At 38.8% G+C, this 18,045-nt stretch overlaps 1 protein-coding gene across 1 annotated transcript in view; it reads right to left on the bottom strand.

Moving 5' to 3' along the window:
* Positions 1-4,027: 4,027 nt before the first annotated feature.
* Positions 4,028-18,045, bottom strand: part of DOCK2 (dedicator of cytokinesis 2) — a 162,611-nt gene continuing 148,593 nt past the window's right edge. The window contains exons 44-52 of the mRNA XM_034066740.1: positions 16,913-16,999; positions 16,407-16,583; positions 15,034-15,117; positions 13,693-13,830; positions 11,305-11,432; positions 9,333-9,513; positions 7,933-8,053; positions 6,811-6,953; positions 4,028-5,111 (exon numbers count right to left, since the gene is read on the bottom strand). Of these exons, the coding sequence (XP_033922631.1) occupies positions 5,037-5,111; positions 6,811-6,953; positions 7,933-8,053; positions 9,333-9,513; positions 11,305-11,432; positions 13,693-13,830; positions 15,034-15,117; positions 16,407-16,583; positions 16,913-16,999 (1,134 nt within the window). The 3' untranslated portion in view covers positions 4,028-5,036. The remainder of the gene's footprint in view (positions 5,112-6,810; positions 6,954-7,932; positions 8,054-9,332; positions 9,514-11,304; positions 11,433-13,692; positions 13,831-15,033; positions 15,118-16,406; positions 16,584-16,912; positions 17,000-18,045) is intronic.

Below are 18,045 nucleotides of genomic sequence, written 5' to 3'. Positions count from 1 at the left end.
CTGTCTAATTCTAGGATCAGCCATACAAAAGCTCACTCATGGCACAGTGGAGTTTTCTGCTATCCTGGAAGTCAAAGACCTACATTGAAAGGGATAATTCTATCCAAAATTCTATCAGATCAAACTGTCCTCGCTTTAAAATCCTGATTACATTTATGTAACAATTTTAAAGTCTATGAAATCCATGGCCTACCTGAGCTTTGTTTGCAGAGCAATTATTCGTTTACAGTGTTAATCTTTAGCATACACTGCACCATGATAGCAAATCAGGATAGAAAATTACAGACTGAGTTAATAAAGAACAACTACTCTCCTCACTCCATAGCAGCAAACATTGCCTATGCTGAAGTCCTTACAACTGAGGGCAGTCCCTGGAATGTTGCTCAATATTCCCTTTCAAAAGGACCTTGAATGCCTACGAGCAAGTAGAAACTCAGTTCTGGAAGGGAAATAAAAGTACTATAATACTTGTGACTACTCCAAGGCATCCAGGATTGGAGATGACTGCAAACTTGTTCCATAGACTTCCATATTCCTCAGAACAAAAATAACCATGTAACAGGATGGGGATATCCACCTCCAAAAATCAATGAGGAAAAGGATCCTTAAACTTCATTTTTCACTCCTCAGAAATAGTTTTAAAAAAGAGATGACACAAAAGACAGTTTGGCTTTAACTTGACTGAATTCTCTTGATTTCTACATGAGAAGGATCCTGTGTTTGGTGGAGTCATTCTGAAGCTGGAACAAAAAAGGATCTTTTAATCTTTTTATGAGGGTTAAAGTAACATCCTTGAAAATGGAATAACAAGTTAGCATAGAGAAAGATGTGATTAGATGGTTTTAAACACAACTCCTGGACCTGACAAAGAGAAACCAGATATAATAACAAAAAACCATCATATCCTGTCCTCCCTTGAGATTTTAAAATCAGTTTTAACAGCTGGCTTAACAGCTTTTCTTGTTTAAAAACACCCTCATCCCATGATCAGGGTGGAACAGACCTACCTGGGAGTTTGGGGAGCTCTTAGTGATTTAAGTTATATCCTTATTTCAAAGATGCTTCCATTGCTCTTACTTGGCCTGAAATAAAAAACTCTTCATAATAAGCCTGACATGCTACAGCTGCTGCAATACTGTGACAGTGAGCAGCTTGATCCAGAATCTCTATGGTTGTAAGTACAATAAAATATTTATGGATTTATCATAGTCCAAAGCAGATATTTATACTCATTATTACAATCAGTGTAAAATCTTATTATGGCTCTGGGTATGGACTGTACTGTATGATTTAACCAGACTTCAGCTGTTGAGTTGCTGAGACTTCTTATTCAAACTGATCAAGTCAGATCATCCAAGTTCTCTTAGCAGTTTCCCATCATCATGCCAAATTCTTGTCTTGCAGGATTCTTCACACATACCCTCAACTCGTTTTGAATGAAAGCCTCTGCTCCATCATTGCCACTAGCAATGAAGCAAGCAGCAAAGTAGCCAAACAACAAAAGCTGCATATATCAAATGAGTTAAAGAGAGCAACTCCATCTCTAAATCCACCTTGTCACTGACATTTCAGTAACTTCAGTAACGTCATGAAAGCGTTAACCTGTCTGCCCACTCCCTGTCTTTCTAAGAACTATGAACAAATGCTTGGCATAGGTTTATTGCTCTTTGCCAGTTCAGGTTAGGAAATGCTCTTTAGCCAGTCTTTACAGTAAAATGGTTGCTGCCTAAAAACACAGTAGAATTTAGTAGCTGGTGCTAAAACTCCTCATCACCACTCAGGCAACTTGATGTCCTCCTGACTGAGGAGAATTTTCCAACTCCTTATGGAAGCTGTACAGTACAGCTTCTTTGTCTTAGTAACTGTGGGAGCGTACTGCTTCTGCATCTCAAACCTCCTGTGGAAAGCAGAAGAGTCCACCATTTCAATCAGATGAGCTCTGTTCTCCACAGACCAGGATGGCACAAGGTTCCTTCAATTTAAGCATGATGAAATTGGACACATTTCTCATTCTCAGTCTTCTACGCTACTAAGGTTCATGTGATGCATTAGTAACACACCCGGGAAAAGTCTATTTACACAGTGTTGTACTGCTTTTATTTTAACATACTGCTCTGAGTTAATTTAACTTGCTTGTTGTGACCATCTATCAACTATGAATAGACTAGAAAAAGAGCAAATTGTTAATTATATATTCTGCACTTCTGAAACTATGAAGAAATCCAGTCCTCTTTCTTCCCCACACAAGACTGGTGTCCCAAGACAAAGAGTAAGAATACAACCTTAATGAATACTTAAAGAAAGGTCAGGGACTGGATGAAACAAATTAGAGAACTAGAGAAAAAGCCAAAAGCCAGACCAAGGAGTAGCAAAAAGGCAAATGAAAAAAGTGCTCCAGTGTTGCCTAATGTGTCTGTGGACTCCATACAGAATAACCAACACGGCACCCACTACCCCCAGTGTGAACTGGAACTAGATGAACTTTAAAGTCTTTTCAAACCCAAACCATTCTACGATTCTATTTACTCTCAGTTTCCACTGTCTAACAAAGAAGTTTACAGACTGTGTGTGATGCAGTGTCAGCAGTACCTGCTCAGCTTGTGGCAGAAAAGACAATAGGTGCTGATTTACATTTTAAAGAGATGTTGCCAGATTGCCATACTTTTACTCAGTTATCCCAGTGCATGACTTACTCTTCACACTATGTTGTTTAGCTGGAGTAAGCACCAGGATCCACAGTTTCTGGAAACTTGTGCATGGCTGGAGCTTGTTGTCCAAACACCCTTAAAATTCCAGCCCCATGTGTGCCTTGTTCTTGGCAGTTATTTTTTCTTAGTTAATTTTGCAAAGTGGATTTACCGGATTTCAGGCTTGAATCAGCTCGAAAACTGGTCTGGCAAGAAGAAGAGAATCTGTGATGTGGGACAACCATCAGGATTTTTGCTGATATTGGTAAATTTGGTGAATCTAAGCTCTTCATCAGAAATTATACTAAACCCCAAGCAAAACACACACATCAATCTTGCACCAGTAGCTAAAGACTCAACACCCAACGTCCTTCGACATAGTGCTCTTGCCTTCATGGTATTTGTTTTCATTCTTTGTACATTTTTGTTTTTCAGCACAGAAATTAGAATTTCTAATAACAGCTTGAGCTAAAACTCTCACTCCCATGTGAAAACATAGCTGCAAGATGCAATAAACAAAAGAAATCCTTCAACGAGTATCTTTACAAAGAAGAAACAATTGCTAAATCATCCTTTTCTTACTCATTCCCAATAGAACAAAGCCTTATCTTTTAAAATACTTTAGTTTGTGATACCTATTTTTCTTCATTGTATCTGCAAATAGTATTGAAGGACAACCTGAGTACCCTCTCTTCCCTCAGGTTATTAGCAAGATAATGCACCCCTCAACATTTCACTTCCACTCCCAGCTAACCTGCTCTATTAAACTGAGCTGTTTTGCTATTAAAACTCTGTGCTTCCTCCATGCTTCCTCAGCAGCAGTACCACAGGATGTTCTGCAAAAACCAAGTGAAACAAGAAGTCCCTCAGTATCCATGCCAGCAAATACTGTGGTTAGTGTGAAACTGGCCCCATTTTGGTTTGCTGTCTATGGTTATTCTAGTGAAAAGTATTTCTTGGCACAGTGTTCGTTCCAATGGCAAACATTTCAAACTTCACAGAAAACAATTGCTAATTATTCCTGTAGCAAACAGCTTCACACTGACAACTTGCAAAGAGAGGCTAAATTCATGACATCAATTATTCATGTTGAACATAAAAGTGTTTGTAGAAATAGTTATGCTCAGAGCAAACCGAAGATGTGTTCCCATTGATTCAACAGATCATCAAAGAACAATTTTAACCTCTTGATCTTTCCCATATCCATACAAATAGCAGCAAGGTCAGCCTCTAAACTGGATTTTTACAAACCCAGCCTCTAAGCCACCCACAGCACGACTCATGCTCATATTTTATTAATATAGACCCACGTAGGTATCTGAAACATGGAGGGATGAACAAAGAACATCGATTATTCATGTTTATATGTGGAAAACATATAAAAGAAAGAACCGACAGGCTACAGAATCCTCAGATGCTGATGTGCAGTGCTGTGTAGCTTTATGGCAACAAGAGATCATCCTCAAACTCCACCTCATGAGTTGGAGAGACACAGAAAATCAATTTTGAAAGCAGAAGACTTGGACTCACAGAATTCCATTTGCTGTCAGTAAGAAACTATTACCTTCTATGGATGATATCTAGAGATTTCAGGGAGAAAGGTTCAAGGCAAATAAGTTTTTAACATTTTATTGATGAACAGCCAAAAAAACAGCTTTTGTTTATTGTGCTGCTGGATGTAAGAGCAACTCTTATATGTGTAAATAAACTTTTGCCCATGTTTTCAACATGATAGCCACTGTTCTGAAAATAACTCAGGCATATGGTGTCAGAGTCACAGACATCACCCTGAGAGAGACTGAGGATACAGAGCAGTGTGCTGGGAGCAGCAGAGGGATCCAAGCACTGTAAATCCGGACACAGAGTACATTGTCAGCGGCTATTTTGTGCTGAGCCATCTGTTGCCTTGACTACACTGCCAGTAATAGTTAAAAGATAGCTGGAATGTGTCTGTACCAGCTACAAAAAATGATAACTTCTGTCCTCTTTGAAAAGAACAGGATCTGACTTACATTTTACAGCAAGAACTGGAGGTGGCCTTTTAATACATTTTTCTTCTGAGGAATAAGTTCTGTAATCAGGAAACACACAATGTCCTTTGACCTCGATGCCCAGAGGCTCAGTGAACTTCTGTTGCATGTCCTGGTGGGCACATCCCGTTGTATTCTCTTCAAATGTTATTCCTGTATATGTATCACAAGTCATTTATTGGAACCTATTAATAGTGTTGTTCTTATTTTTTGTTAGCCATCTATGTTATCTTTCTTTAGAGTAGCTGGCACTTTAAAATAGGAGATGTATGTATAGATACTTATTTTCAGTTGAGAAGTGGTCTTGTAACAGACTCAATCACAGATCTGTAGATGAAGATTTGAAATGATGCTCCACAGACTGCTTTCCATCTTCTAGAACTCTGGAAATGCGCTGGAAAACAAGACAAACAGAGTGCTATATGTTAAAATGACTGCTTCATTGGATTCAGTATGTATAGTAATATATATATTCATTACTAGCTTGTGGCCTTAAGCTGTGGCTAGAAAAAATATTCTGTTGATCAAATCCTGGATATTTTGTATTAATTTCTCCATTCCACAAAGCCATAAACCTGTGTTTATACCTGTCCACATGATTCCACTTGTGCTGTGAAGCACTACACAAGTGGATTTGTAGCTTTGTTCAGTCCTATTTCAGACTTATAAAAAGGGACATTTTGTCCTTCTCATTTTATATCCTATTTAGGTTTAAATGAGCCTGGATGAGATCACACTGAAAAGCTGCTACTCCTGGGTCTGAAAAGAACAGGCATGCGATAAACTGAATAGAAGTGAAATCCTACAGACTTCAAATTAATGGGTTAATTTTGTTCCTACAAAAGATCAGCAAAGTTGATACATCAAACATTGTAGGTGTCACAGAATGCTTATGCAGTATGCCTACAAGTAGCTACCTGCACCTTCATTAATGTCACCCACTACCTGAAAGAACAGGAAAACCTTTTAACATTTTCATCTTAATATCTGCACTGAATACACATAATTTGCTTTCATACAATGCATTAATCAATGTATTAATTGTGGCAAGTTTCCACAGAAATGAGTGAAACCTTTCCTACCTCAAAGGAAGGCAACATGTTTTGAGCAGCATTAACTATTCCAGTGTAAGCCAAGTTCTATGTCAAAAGCAGCACCTCTGCCATCAGACATTGACCACACTGTGCATGTTTTGCAACATATGCTATGCCTGCCTTACTCAGCTGCCTGCGCTAATTGCCCCATGTGATTAAATCGAACAAGAAGCAATCGCTTTCCTCTGCTGCTAAGAAACGTTATCAAAAGCAAACCCGAGTAAATGAGTAGATCACATGAGACCTCTTGTGGTCCCGAAGCAGAACTGCACATCGGAGCCTGCTTTTCAAACACCCAAAGATGTACCCCCGTACTCCAGCAAGCGCAGCCAGAGGCAAGTGTTTGCATCCCCACAGAGCTTCCACTCCTGCCCTGACGAGAGGAAGGAGAGGTAGAGTTTGACATAGAATCATAGAATAGTTAGGATTGGAAAGGACCTCAAGATCATCCAGTTCCAAACCCCCATATCACCCAAGGCTTCATCCAACCTGGTCTTGAACACTGCCAGGGATGGAGCATTCACAACCTCCCTGGCCAACCCATTCCAGTACCTCACCACCCTCACAGTAAAGAATTTCTTCCTTAGATCCAATCTAAACTTTCCCTGTTTAAGTTTCAACCTGTTACCCCTTGTCCTATCACTACAGTCCCTAATGAACAGTCCCTCCCCAGCATCCCTATAGGCCCCCTTCAGATACTGGAAGCTGCTCTGAGGTCTCCACGCAGCCTTCTCTTCTCCAGGCTGAACAGCCCCAACTTTCTCAGCCTGTCTTCATATGTGAAGTACTCCAGTCCCTGATCAGCCTCGTGGCCTCCTCTGGACTTGTTCCAACAGTTCCATGTCCTTTTTATGCTGAGGACACCAGAACTGCACACAATGCTCCAAGTGAGGTCTCACGATATAATCTTCTGTTATTTTAAAAAGGCTTAATTTTCACAGCCTAGAATTCCTGAAGAGGCAACACTTTCTCCTTCTCCCACAGGCACACACAACTTACCATTGTTTTAAAGAACTGGTTCACTTTCTTTTTCTTTAAGGTTTTCTTGTCACCATCTGAGGTGGAAGGAAACACTGGTTGACTCAACCTGTGCGATGCGATTGTTTCATCAGGTGCCACAGGGCCAACGGTCAGAGTTAATCCTTAGAACAGAAACATATTGGTTGCACAAAACAAAACCAAAACAGGACAGTCAGATTGTAAGACAAAGCAGAATTCACAATAATGAGTTACTGCAATGGCTAGAAAGAATCTGATATTTTTATTGTAACTAAATCCTTAGAACACAAAAGTAAGTAAGCTTACTTAGTAAGTTTAGTGGGAAGCACTAAACTTCATTACATGAAAACTGAATAGTGAAAAAATGAGTCAAAGAATTAAAAATAGATAAATACACGAAAAAGAAGTGGGCTGTGACAGTCTGTTGTGTTGTGCTAAATGTCTGTTGAAGGCATCTGGAAAGATAGGGACAATGAGATGGATAGAGGAAGTGCAAGCTAAGAAATGAGATATGCTATGGAAGAAGTAGGGGGTAAAGAACATGGAAATGGGGCACATTTTCTTTACACATCCTGGTCTGGAAATGAGAGCCACTTTCAGTCACTTTCCCCTTCTCTGTCATGCAATTGTCAGTCTTTCTAGTGGGCAGTTACCTTATGCTGTTTTTCCTTCCTCTTCCTGTGATGGAGGCTTATGAGGCTTTCTCTCTAACATTCAAAGCAGAAGTTGAAACCCTACTATGGGGCAGCCTCTGGGGATATTCATCTGCCAAAGCACAGAGATAATCTTCCTGTTTGAAACCCTACCCTCTGCTGTGAGGAGTAAAGAAGGTGAATAGACCTTGCCTCTTTCAAGGCAGGAAGAATGCCCACATTGTACAACAAAGCCAAATTTGGAGCTCCAACAGTAGTGCTTTTAGAGCTGGGCAGCACAGTGTCATCAAGCAGTGGCAGCAGCAGTCCAGCCCCACATGCACAATACACACCTACTGTAATGTCCGTCTCAGAGGCATGGACCCACAGATAGCACTACCTGCTCTGCTTGGGCCAAATCCCTTATTGCTGTTTCCTTAACACAGCAACAAAGAAGTGCAGAACTCTCATCTTACTGTAAGCAGCTTACCTGGGATAACTGGCATAGAACGACTGACAGAACTCATCTGCTTGAGGACAGAAGTTTTCTGAGGTGCCACTGCATGCTCTGAGAGGTTGGTGTCACTCATGAACTCGTATTTCCTCAACACCTGTTTGAGAAAGAAAACCAATAAAAACCCCAAAGTCCATTAGTGATGAACTGAGATGTCAGCAACAAAGATGCAAGCATAAAAGAAAATAACTAAACCCCAAACTATTATGCCTAACCCAAGTCCTTTTGGGGATTGTTTGTGGAGTAAACTGAAAGCAAATAAAAGCATTAGAACTGGGTCCACATCAAATATTACATACTAGCTAAAAATACGTCATGATTTGGGAGATGATTTATATGACATTCTTATCATGTCTGTGGAATAATGCCATCAGCCAGCTCTGGCTATGATCTGTAAAGGACAATGAAGCTTTGAATACATTTCTGACTATTGCAGTTCTGTAGCCCACTTGACTGCTGCAAGATTGTCCCTTTTTTCTGAAGCAAAAGAAAATCCTGTGACTCAGTGAGATTCCCACAGCAAGATGTGTGCTACCTAATATAATCACAAGACAAAGGTGTTGCTTGGTTTTGGATATTAATACTTCTCAAAGCACAACTGGGCTATATAGCTCTCTTTTGTCTGAGGACATGTAGTGTAAGACAACCTCCATAAGCTTCTCCTTGTTCCCCAAAAGGATCTTTTCTTCCTACTGAATTCACTTTGCCTTTGATGATTCCTACAATATTTTTTGATCAAATGACTCCCTGTGGAACTGAACAATCTCTTGTTGCCAGACAATTTAATTTCAATAGGGCTTGTGTAGCAAGAGGACACCTTTCAGAATTGTTTCTGTCCATTACATAAGTCATTTTAATGATCTAGCAGTGCAATAAAAGCACAGAGATGATCTGTGGAGCGAGAGATGCCAGTGATTCCAAACTTCAGTCCGGCACTGTTTAAGGAACACTGTTTGCAAGCTTGCAGTTTCCTAACAGCTGCATGTTCCATAACAAGGTACAAAATGTACAGGGCTCATCACTTCCCAAACAGCCCTGACTGCAGAGTTGCCATGGAATGGCAGCACAGGCAGTTAGCTGCCTCTCTGCTGGCTGAACCTGCCCAGCACTGTACCCCAGTTTAAGCTGAGCTTCAATATTTGCAGCTTCAGGGCTCTCTTATCTGTCATCATAAGCAAGAGATGTTCTGATTTTTGCCCTGATTTGTTTCTTCCTCAGCACCTCGCAGGTTTCATTCATAGCAGGACAAACCATCTCCGAATCCTGCGTATTTCTCTTTATGGCAGAGTTTTATGTGGGTATTTATTTTCCTATGCAAAGCAGTAATGTCCTCTTTTTTATGGAACATAAAATACTACTTCAAGTCAGTAACATACACATTTCATGTCAGACATAGCGATATCAGGTGCTGTCTTCTCATCAGCAAACACCACACTGCTTCTCTTTGTTCTCTTTTTGGACTTCCTCCTCTTGACTTCAGGCTGAGGATTAATTTGCAGAGCAGTCTCCTCTGCTTCTGCTTTTCCTTGCTTTGGTAGCACTACCTCCAGATCAAAGCTGCAGGAGGAAAAGAAGAAAGTACAAGTTGCTGAGTGATATCTTAAAAGCCACTGGCATTCTGATGTCATTTCCCCATGAAATATAAATGCAGGTCATCCTTTCCTTTGACTTTCTATGCAGCCTTGCAAACTATTGGCAAAACGTATAGGATGTACTTCAGCTGGCGAATGCAGATACAAAGGAAATACCTTCAGGGGGTATGACCTTGTCTAAAAATCTTGCAAAGAATGTAAAATATTAATATGAGTTCAAATTCCTTTTTAAAGGTTTGTGCATTAGCTTAAGAACTAAACTAAACAGAGTTAAGAGCTCATGTGGCAAGTTTACATGCTGTGATGGTGGTGCTGACATGCTCTTTTAGTTATTGAAAACAGTGGAACAGAGTATTTATTGTCATGTTTTAAATGCATTCTCCTATTTATTTCACCAGACTGAGCAATAAAACATATAATTGATTAAAAACACAACAACAAACCCAAAATCTTTCTCCTCTCTTCCTCTAATTTTTATAGTTCAAAAATTAGGCCATTTTTAATTAAAAAAAAAACAATAAACAGATATTAAATTTACTTGTACAGATTTTAGTTTACAGATATTATATTTACTCCCTCTGCACCTACTTTCCTCCCCTCCTGAACTTATTTTACAACACAAAAATTGATAAATGAAGCAGCCTGGTGCATCTATTGACCTGTGCTTCCTAGAAATAAATTAGCATCATAAGAATTGAGAATAGTTGCATGATTCAGCTGTCTGCTCCCATAAGAGGTGTCTTGCTTTCCTAGGGACCTGGGGCTGGCAGATGTGACACAAATCATGGCTGTGTGCTACACCCTATGTGAGTAGAAGCTGAGGGGCAGGAATAGGAGCCTGGGGCCTCTTGTAATGTGTGATACTATACATCGTTGTTAGGCAGCTTGGAAAACTGAAGTAGTGTTAAACAACAAACTGACTGTAAAACATGCCAGAACAGAGGGGTGTTTTAAGAAGGAGCACTCCAAGTTAGAGGCATACACTTTTGGACTTCTAAAAGGGGAAGTAATCAGACAAGGAGTTCAGATGTTTGAGAAAAATCACAATGAAACACTGCTCAGCAAGATCCTTTTTACATGTACCTTGGCTGGGAAGAAGTTCAGTGTGTCCAAAGGATAAATTATAAATAAATATATATATAAATAAATATAAAATTATATAAATAAATATATATATTTATATAAATAAATGTATATAAATATATAAATAAAATAAATTTGGAGTGAAAAAGCTACTCAGTATACCTATAACTGTCCTCTCAACCTTTGTGCTTCCCAGTGCTGCAGTTAAACAAGCAGATTAGGCAAACATCACATTACTGCAGGCTTTACTAAAACGTTCCACCTCCCTTACCAGTAATTTAGTGAAGGATGTCCTTTTCCTCTCCAATTTTGACAAGCAAAAAGATGTTCATTAAGTTAAAACCTGTAGAAAAAGAAACTTGCAAAGTTTCTTTTTATAGGCTTTCTTATTTTTTGAAATGTCACTTAGATTTTAAAACACTTGTCTGCTGAAAATGAAATGCCAGTTTTTCCGTGAGAGTTGAGTATATTTTGTGTATTAAGGTTGCAATCCTGAGGCTCTAAGCCTGGAGGAAGTGATAGCTACAGTTAAAAATAGTTTTGGCATAGTCTGAAGAGACTGTTAATGGTCTTTATCCTTGAATGCCTTTTTAAAAATATCTTTTAATTTCATCCCATAAAAGTGCTTAAAAACCAGGACTGAAAGAAAATGTATATTGTATTCATAACCAACCTTTCTGAAGTGGTTTTGTTTGGAGTACTGCAGTCGGAATTCATGGAAGACAGGGAAATAACTGACAACTGGCGATAGGATCTTAGCATTGACCTCGGCCGTCCTACTCTCTTGTCATCAAAATCTGGCTGCAGGATGGAAAAGAGAACCACATGCTATCAAACAACTTGGTGTGAACATCATTTCATCCCTTGTCACTAGGTCTTGATGATAGTACAGACGTTTTAACACATTTGTCATGAAAGAATTTATTTGCTATTATTAATTATCTTCTGTCTCAATACACTCTAAAGACCTCCCAAACCTGATGACACAGTGAGTAGCTAAACAAACTACAACTGACATAATAAACTGTATCTTTTGAAAAACAAATTAAGAGAAACAGTGTCTGCTGATCTTATTTCGATCAGACCTGGGGCACGCTATTAATGTACTTGCTTGCGTAAATGGATTTAGTTAGTCCTTGCTCCAAGATGGTAACCGTGCTCTGTCTCCAACACAACAGGTTCTGCCATCTCTGTATGTTAATGTGGCCTTTTAAAATGATATGTTTGCAACTTTGGACAAAATTAATATTGCCCTAGTAGCTAGAGAAGAAGAACAGGACTCCTCTGCATGTCACCACATATCCATACAAGCCACACCAACTCTCTCTGCAAAAGCTGAAGTGTGTATGTATGTCCTGCAGTGGAAGGAGAAGAAGGAGATACCATTCCAGATCTTCTTGAAGACAACTTAGCTGTCACATTGGAAATATTAAGCTTGACTAAAGCTTATCAAACTTTGCAGCCTGGTACAAAATTAACTGAAGTAATCTGACTTAATTCCAAACGTCTTCCTGTTACTCCTGTTAGTGAGATGAGGACAAGGGTCACATTTCTTGGCTAATTCTAGAACTGTTTTCTTTCTTTTCAGGGGTGACTTCTGGGATCTAAATTTATAGAGTGCAGTTAGCTTTTCTCTCTTCTTGTGTCTGAGTGTTTTCTGGGTGGGCACATCTCCCTCGAGTTAGCTCATCAGTGTCAGGATATGAGACAGGCTTGGGAGAATTTCCCCATACATGGAAATCATAAACTAATTTTCCAACCTCCTTCAATTTCTATCCTAGAAACAGAATATGAACAACTTCAAAAAACATTTTGTATCAAAAGTACAGAGGTTCATTCTGATTGTCCAGAAGATATTAAAAACCCATGTATGATTTCATGTGCCGAATTCCCAAATGCTTTGCTTCTGCTGTCATTTCTCACTAAGACCAATATCTAGCAGAACACTGGGAAACATTTGTTATTTCAAGAACTACTTTCAAGTGTTTTGCAGAGTCTACATGCAATGAGTTTACGTGTTGCTCATCCTTTGAATCTTGTGATACAGACACAATAACTGCACAACTTGGTTGGGTATTTTTCTTTTCTGGTAGTGAAAAGGTTCAGGGCAGCCACCAGAGAGTCTCAGACATGGCAAAAGGGCAGTGGTGCCATTCACAAAGAACTTGCTCTTGCAAACTTATAAATAAGTTGCTTTTGCTGAAGTGCTGATCTGTAAGAGTGCTGAAGGGCTCAAGCATTAGCACTATTGCTCAATGTAGATTACAACCTCTTTATTATTGCAAGGATGGTGGCATGGGACTGAAAATAGGAAAACCACTCAGATAAATATATAGATTTTTCATCATATAGCACTGTAGCACTGCACAATATCATAGAACAGTTAGGGTTGGAAAGGACCTTAAGATCACTGAGTTGCAGCCCCCCTGCCATGGGCAGGGACACATCCAAAATTCAGGTGAGAAATTTGCTACTTTTTTCCTTATAACAGAAGACAGAAATATTTTTATCAAATCATCAACATGAAACCAACAACATAAAATATTATCCAAGGCAACTGTTGTGTAATCACAAAAACACCAGCCAACATCATTCTTGCTGGCCTGCACAAGCTCAGATAGACTATTCTATTGAAGAATTGTCTGGAGAGTTTGCGTTTGGAAGTTATCCTTCAATTCCCATATATTTCAGCTTGGTGTCAACTCATATTTATAGTATTATCCACATGATAGGGTTTACTTCACAGCACAGCTGGAAGTGGCTAGCACAGGGAGACATCAATTGCAGATCAAAGCCCTAAACCACTAAGAAAACTTACAAAGAAACATGAAAATTTGCTTTTTCTTCCATAGAAGGCAGTAAAGAATTGTAATTTTAATAAACATAACATAAGTCTTCCAGATACATCAGAGAATTGAATCAACTCTTTGACTATAGAACTCAGGTCCAACTACCTTCAGAAAACCCACAAGCAGAAGTTTAGTATGTGTTTTTGTGTAGAGCAGCAAGATGTGTATTAAGTAAAGAGAAACTGCAGAAGAGGTTAAAAGGAGAACAATACCAATTCTCTGGCTCCATATTGCTTTTCCACTTTAACTTTTAAATGCTTGAAACATTCCTCCATACGGTCATGGAAAGGACGAAGATTATCAGAAACTCTTCTCTCATGAATTTTAATTCCAGCCCCAAGGAAAGGTATCTTGAGTAGGGGGATAAAAAGAGAGGAAGTGAGAATATTAAACAGTGTCTGACAACCCCTCTGGCTCCACTTAAAGTATCTGCTAAATCAACTGCAAAACTCTTCCTATGACTGGCAGATACATTTGTCAGTTGATCTCAGCTTCTAGCAGCAAAAGATGGAAAGGGCTCTTCAAAAATGGGCTTGCTCAGTAAGTTCTTGAGGCATGTTGGCTGCCTCATAGTGACTGTTCTGTTTCTCCTGTGTGTTTTAATGTTAATCCCTTATGACATTAAACACACTATGTAAGCCTTTAAAAACATTCTTAGACTCCTATCCCACCTGCTTCTGAAGGTGCCTGCCATAGTTTACAAGAAAGAAGGTAGGGATGAAAAGATATCCAATGGATTCCGGGCAGGTGGTTTCATATCCTTTTCTTTCAAATGGAGGATTAAGCAAGTTTAAGGGAAATGTTTCAATCAATCTTTTGGGGCTTCCTCATGTGATCACTTTGACAAGTTTCAACCCATTACCCCTTTTCCTGTCACTACAGTCCCTACTTTTGTCATGCTCTGGTTTGCCTCCAGGAATACAACCTGGGTTTGAAATCCTGTCCCCTTTAACTATAAATGTAGCCTACAATACGTGGCTTTTGATGAACCACTCCAAACGATGCGTTCTACAAAGTGCTTTTCTGGCCTACTGCTTTCCCTGAAACATAAAGAGATTTATGGGTAACACCTGTGACTCTTGGCAGCTTTTCATTGAACAACTGACACTATAATAATGACACTCATCAGGAAATATGATGCGATACTTTTAATTAAGCCATTTCTCCAGTTTAGGCACAGATTTAAAAAACCCGAAGGAAAGGATCACTTAGATCCCCAAGAATGTATTATCAATCACATGCCACAGCTGAGGGTGAGGAGTCATAGCTGTGAGATCCCAGCAGTGATCTTAATGGGTCAGTAATACATGCTTCCTGGTATGCACATTAAAATGGAAAGAACTGAAGTCATTGTTCCTACTACTAATATCTAAATAGGACAATAGATAGATAGGCCTTTTACAGCTATATATACTCTGAAACATAACATATAGCATAAGAAAGAGTCTTTTACTAGGAATCCTTTTTCTAAATGCTGTATGCTCCTAATAGAAAAGAGCAGATAAAGGAATAGCTGATGAAGGCTCAGACGATTGCTGTCAGTAAGAAGTTACCTGCCAAGCAATTAGATCTTTGAGTCTATTCAGCTTTTCCAGATCCTGTGGATGATCTCTGCTATATTCATCTGTAAAGAAAGCCTTAGACAAAAACAAGTTATTCGGTCCATCATTTTGACAGTGTAAGAGATCAGTCATTACTGCAGTGACTCCAACTGGTGACCACAACATTGGCCATTAAACCAGAGAGACATATGCATGCTCCTCAATCAGACAGTGATTCCTTAGCATACCAGCTGAGGACTGAGGTGCTCTGTTTTGGTAAAAGGCATTCAGTCTGTGTCCAACACTTCTAAGACCCTTACTATAAAACCCAGATATTGTTTTATTAAACTTGCACTTAAAATAAAAAGAGTTGTATATTTGGAGTACCATGATTTACATGGATAAATGATAACTTTACTCAAGTACCCTACTTACTGACATAAGTCAGCCTTAGACAGGAATCTCTCTGTCATTGACAAGCAGAGCCAGACACTCTGTACACACTGCCTTTTGCTGCTCAAAGATCTCATCCCCAACATAATAAGAAAGAATGTAGCTATTAGTCCATGACTGGCAAGTAGCTAAACAAATGATACTTGAGGACTAACATAGCATAAGCCACACTCCTCCAGAACAGTTCATGCTTACCACATATAATTCTTGCATGTACATATATATATATATATATACATGCACATATAACATTGTTTCAACACTGAGTCTGTCTGATTTGCTGAGCCTATTACTGGGCATGGCACTTGCTTTTTCTGCAGTTGCTGGGTAACCCCACGTTCATTTTAATCCCAAACTTTAATAATTTAGAATTTAAATGTATATGAGTTTTTAGCATTCCTGCTTTCTCTTCTCCTGCACCTTCACAAGGTGCCCTTAGGGACAAATCTTCTACAGTTCAGTTCCACAAGACATTCTATTTTCCAGGTATTGCCAGAACAGTTTTTGTGTTCCCATATTTTACAACAAAACCTGCTACACAGAAACTGCCGTTACTGAGGAGACCTGGTGACAGTTGAATTGACAACTGAGATCTAAATACTACAGATCTACTGTAGGATAAAGTTGTTCATTTACTCCAGGCCAAATCTTTTGGTATGCAAGAGCCTATTTTGCCACAAAAAGGGTATTTTTGTCCCACAGACATATTAAATCACTCATAACTGCAGTTAATACTGAGCTTCAGTTACTTTAGTTGCTAGTTTCTGCTTTCAAAGACAGATGTGACCAGGATATGAGGATCTCTTAATCACTGGAGTTATGGCTTTCATAGTCCCAGTCCACATTTCACTGCCACTTTGACCAAAGGATGTAGTAGGATTATGGTATACTGTATCTGAATATGCTCTTTGCATTGACTTAAAAGCTCTTACCTTCTCATATTTAGCAAAGCCACCCATAACAGCTGGATCAACGATTCCATTCAGAAGCATAGAAAGTGGATTGATAGGAAGGTTCTCATCACTCTGGTATTGGTTAATCATCATCAGAATCTTTTCATTCGTCATGGACATTGTCTCAATGGCATTCTCTAAAGGACTAATTGTAGTCTATAAAGAAACAAAAACTTCTTAGGTTTATAAAGAGAAAAAGGTCTTTTTGGTTTTATGAAACTGTTGTTCATGTACATGCACAACATTCTTAATATTCATCAAACCAACAGAGATTTGTTCAATTCTCTTAGGACTTGGTGCTGAAGCTATGAATCAGGTGTAAGATACATTGATCCTAACAATAGAAAGATAAAATGTAAGTAGTTACACTTTTGTAGATATAAAAATAAGTAACTAAAATAGTCTTGTGTGATAAATTCACAATTTTGCACACAAGGATGTGTATAAATACGTGTTTTGGGGGTTCTCAGTATGTTAATACACACCTGTGACATGGCGACAACCTCAAACCATCGTAAAATCCCAGGAAGTTTGTACGCTGTAACAAACGATGTTCTCTCAATCCACATAGACTATTAAAAAAACATAGCAGGGAGAAATTGGTATGTCAGGTTTTAAACTTTAATCTTTCCTGCCTTCTGGAATGTCAGAGTCTAAGCGTATAGATGGAAACTATATGCACATTTTTGCATTAAAGGACTCTACAAAATGAATCGAGCACAGCAATCTGCACAAATCATTCATCTGGTTTCAGATTACATCATCTGTAGTACAAAGCAAAGAAAGAAGAAAATCACTTTTGCATTTTTTGGTATCTATTCCTATTATTGTCATTACAGATTGAATGACCACAACTAAACGACCTACTCTCACTTCTACCCAGGTTATTCTTCCTCCCTCCACATATTTTTGTAATTAAACCCAGTAATGCCCCTGCAACAACTTGCCATCATTCTTACCCTTTTCTGCTCCTTTCATTTCTTCTTCAAACAAGACTAACTGTTGGTATGTTAAAATGCCACTAGTTCATTTATGCTGTTGCTCCTTATTTTACCAGTATCAGCTCATCTAACCTCACCTATCTGAAGCAAGTATGAATATTATCTACTGTCATCAGCAGTGAAAACATTAATGATGTAGGTTTTGTAAAACAATTCCAAGGTATATTCATAAACGGTTTCAAAACTCTCTGGTTTGCAAAGGAAGTTGATGTGCATCATGAGTCTTGGTCATACAGTGCAAAGCTGAGATGTCAAGGTAGAGTTTGCATTTGAAGTATTGAATTTAACAGTGGGTGAGAAGCTCCTCAAGTGAAACTTTGGACAGGACTAATCACACAGAGAACTGAAATGGTCTGTTCTTTTAAATAAATAGCTTTTCCCACCAATATCCCAAGAGCACACCTTTAACCTTAAGTACCAGGTGACATGGTTTCATGACAAACTATACAGTATCAGCTATCTATACAATTATAATATAGAAATTATATACACACATTTTCATGCATGACACTGAAAAATAATATATGGTGTTGCAGATTTACTAGAATAGTTGAACAACAAAGACCATTCTCAGTGTTACACCATAGGGCATGGAAATAAAAATGACACAGGTAGTA

The sequence above is a fragment of the Melopsittacus undulatus genome, chromosome 10 (genome assembly GCF_012275295.1).
Source record: "Melopsittacus undulatus isolate bMelUnd1 chromosome 10, bMelUnd1.mat.Z, whole genome shotgun sequence".
Classification (NCBI taxonomy): domain Eukaryota; kingdom Metazoa; phylum Chordata; class Aves; order Psittaciformes; family Psittaculidae; genus Melopsittacus; species Melopsittacus undulatus.
Note: the sequence above shows the minus strand (reverse complement) of the source record. Positions and strands in the feature narration are given on the sequence as shown.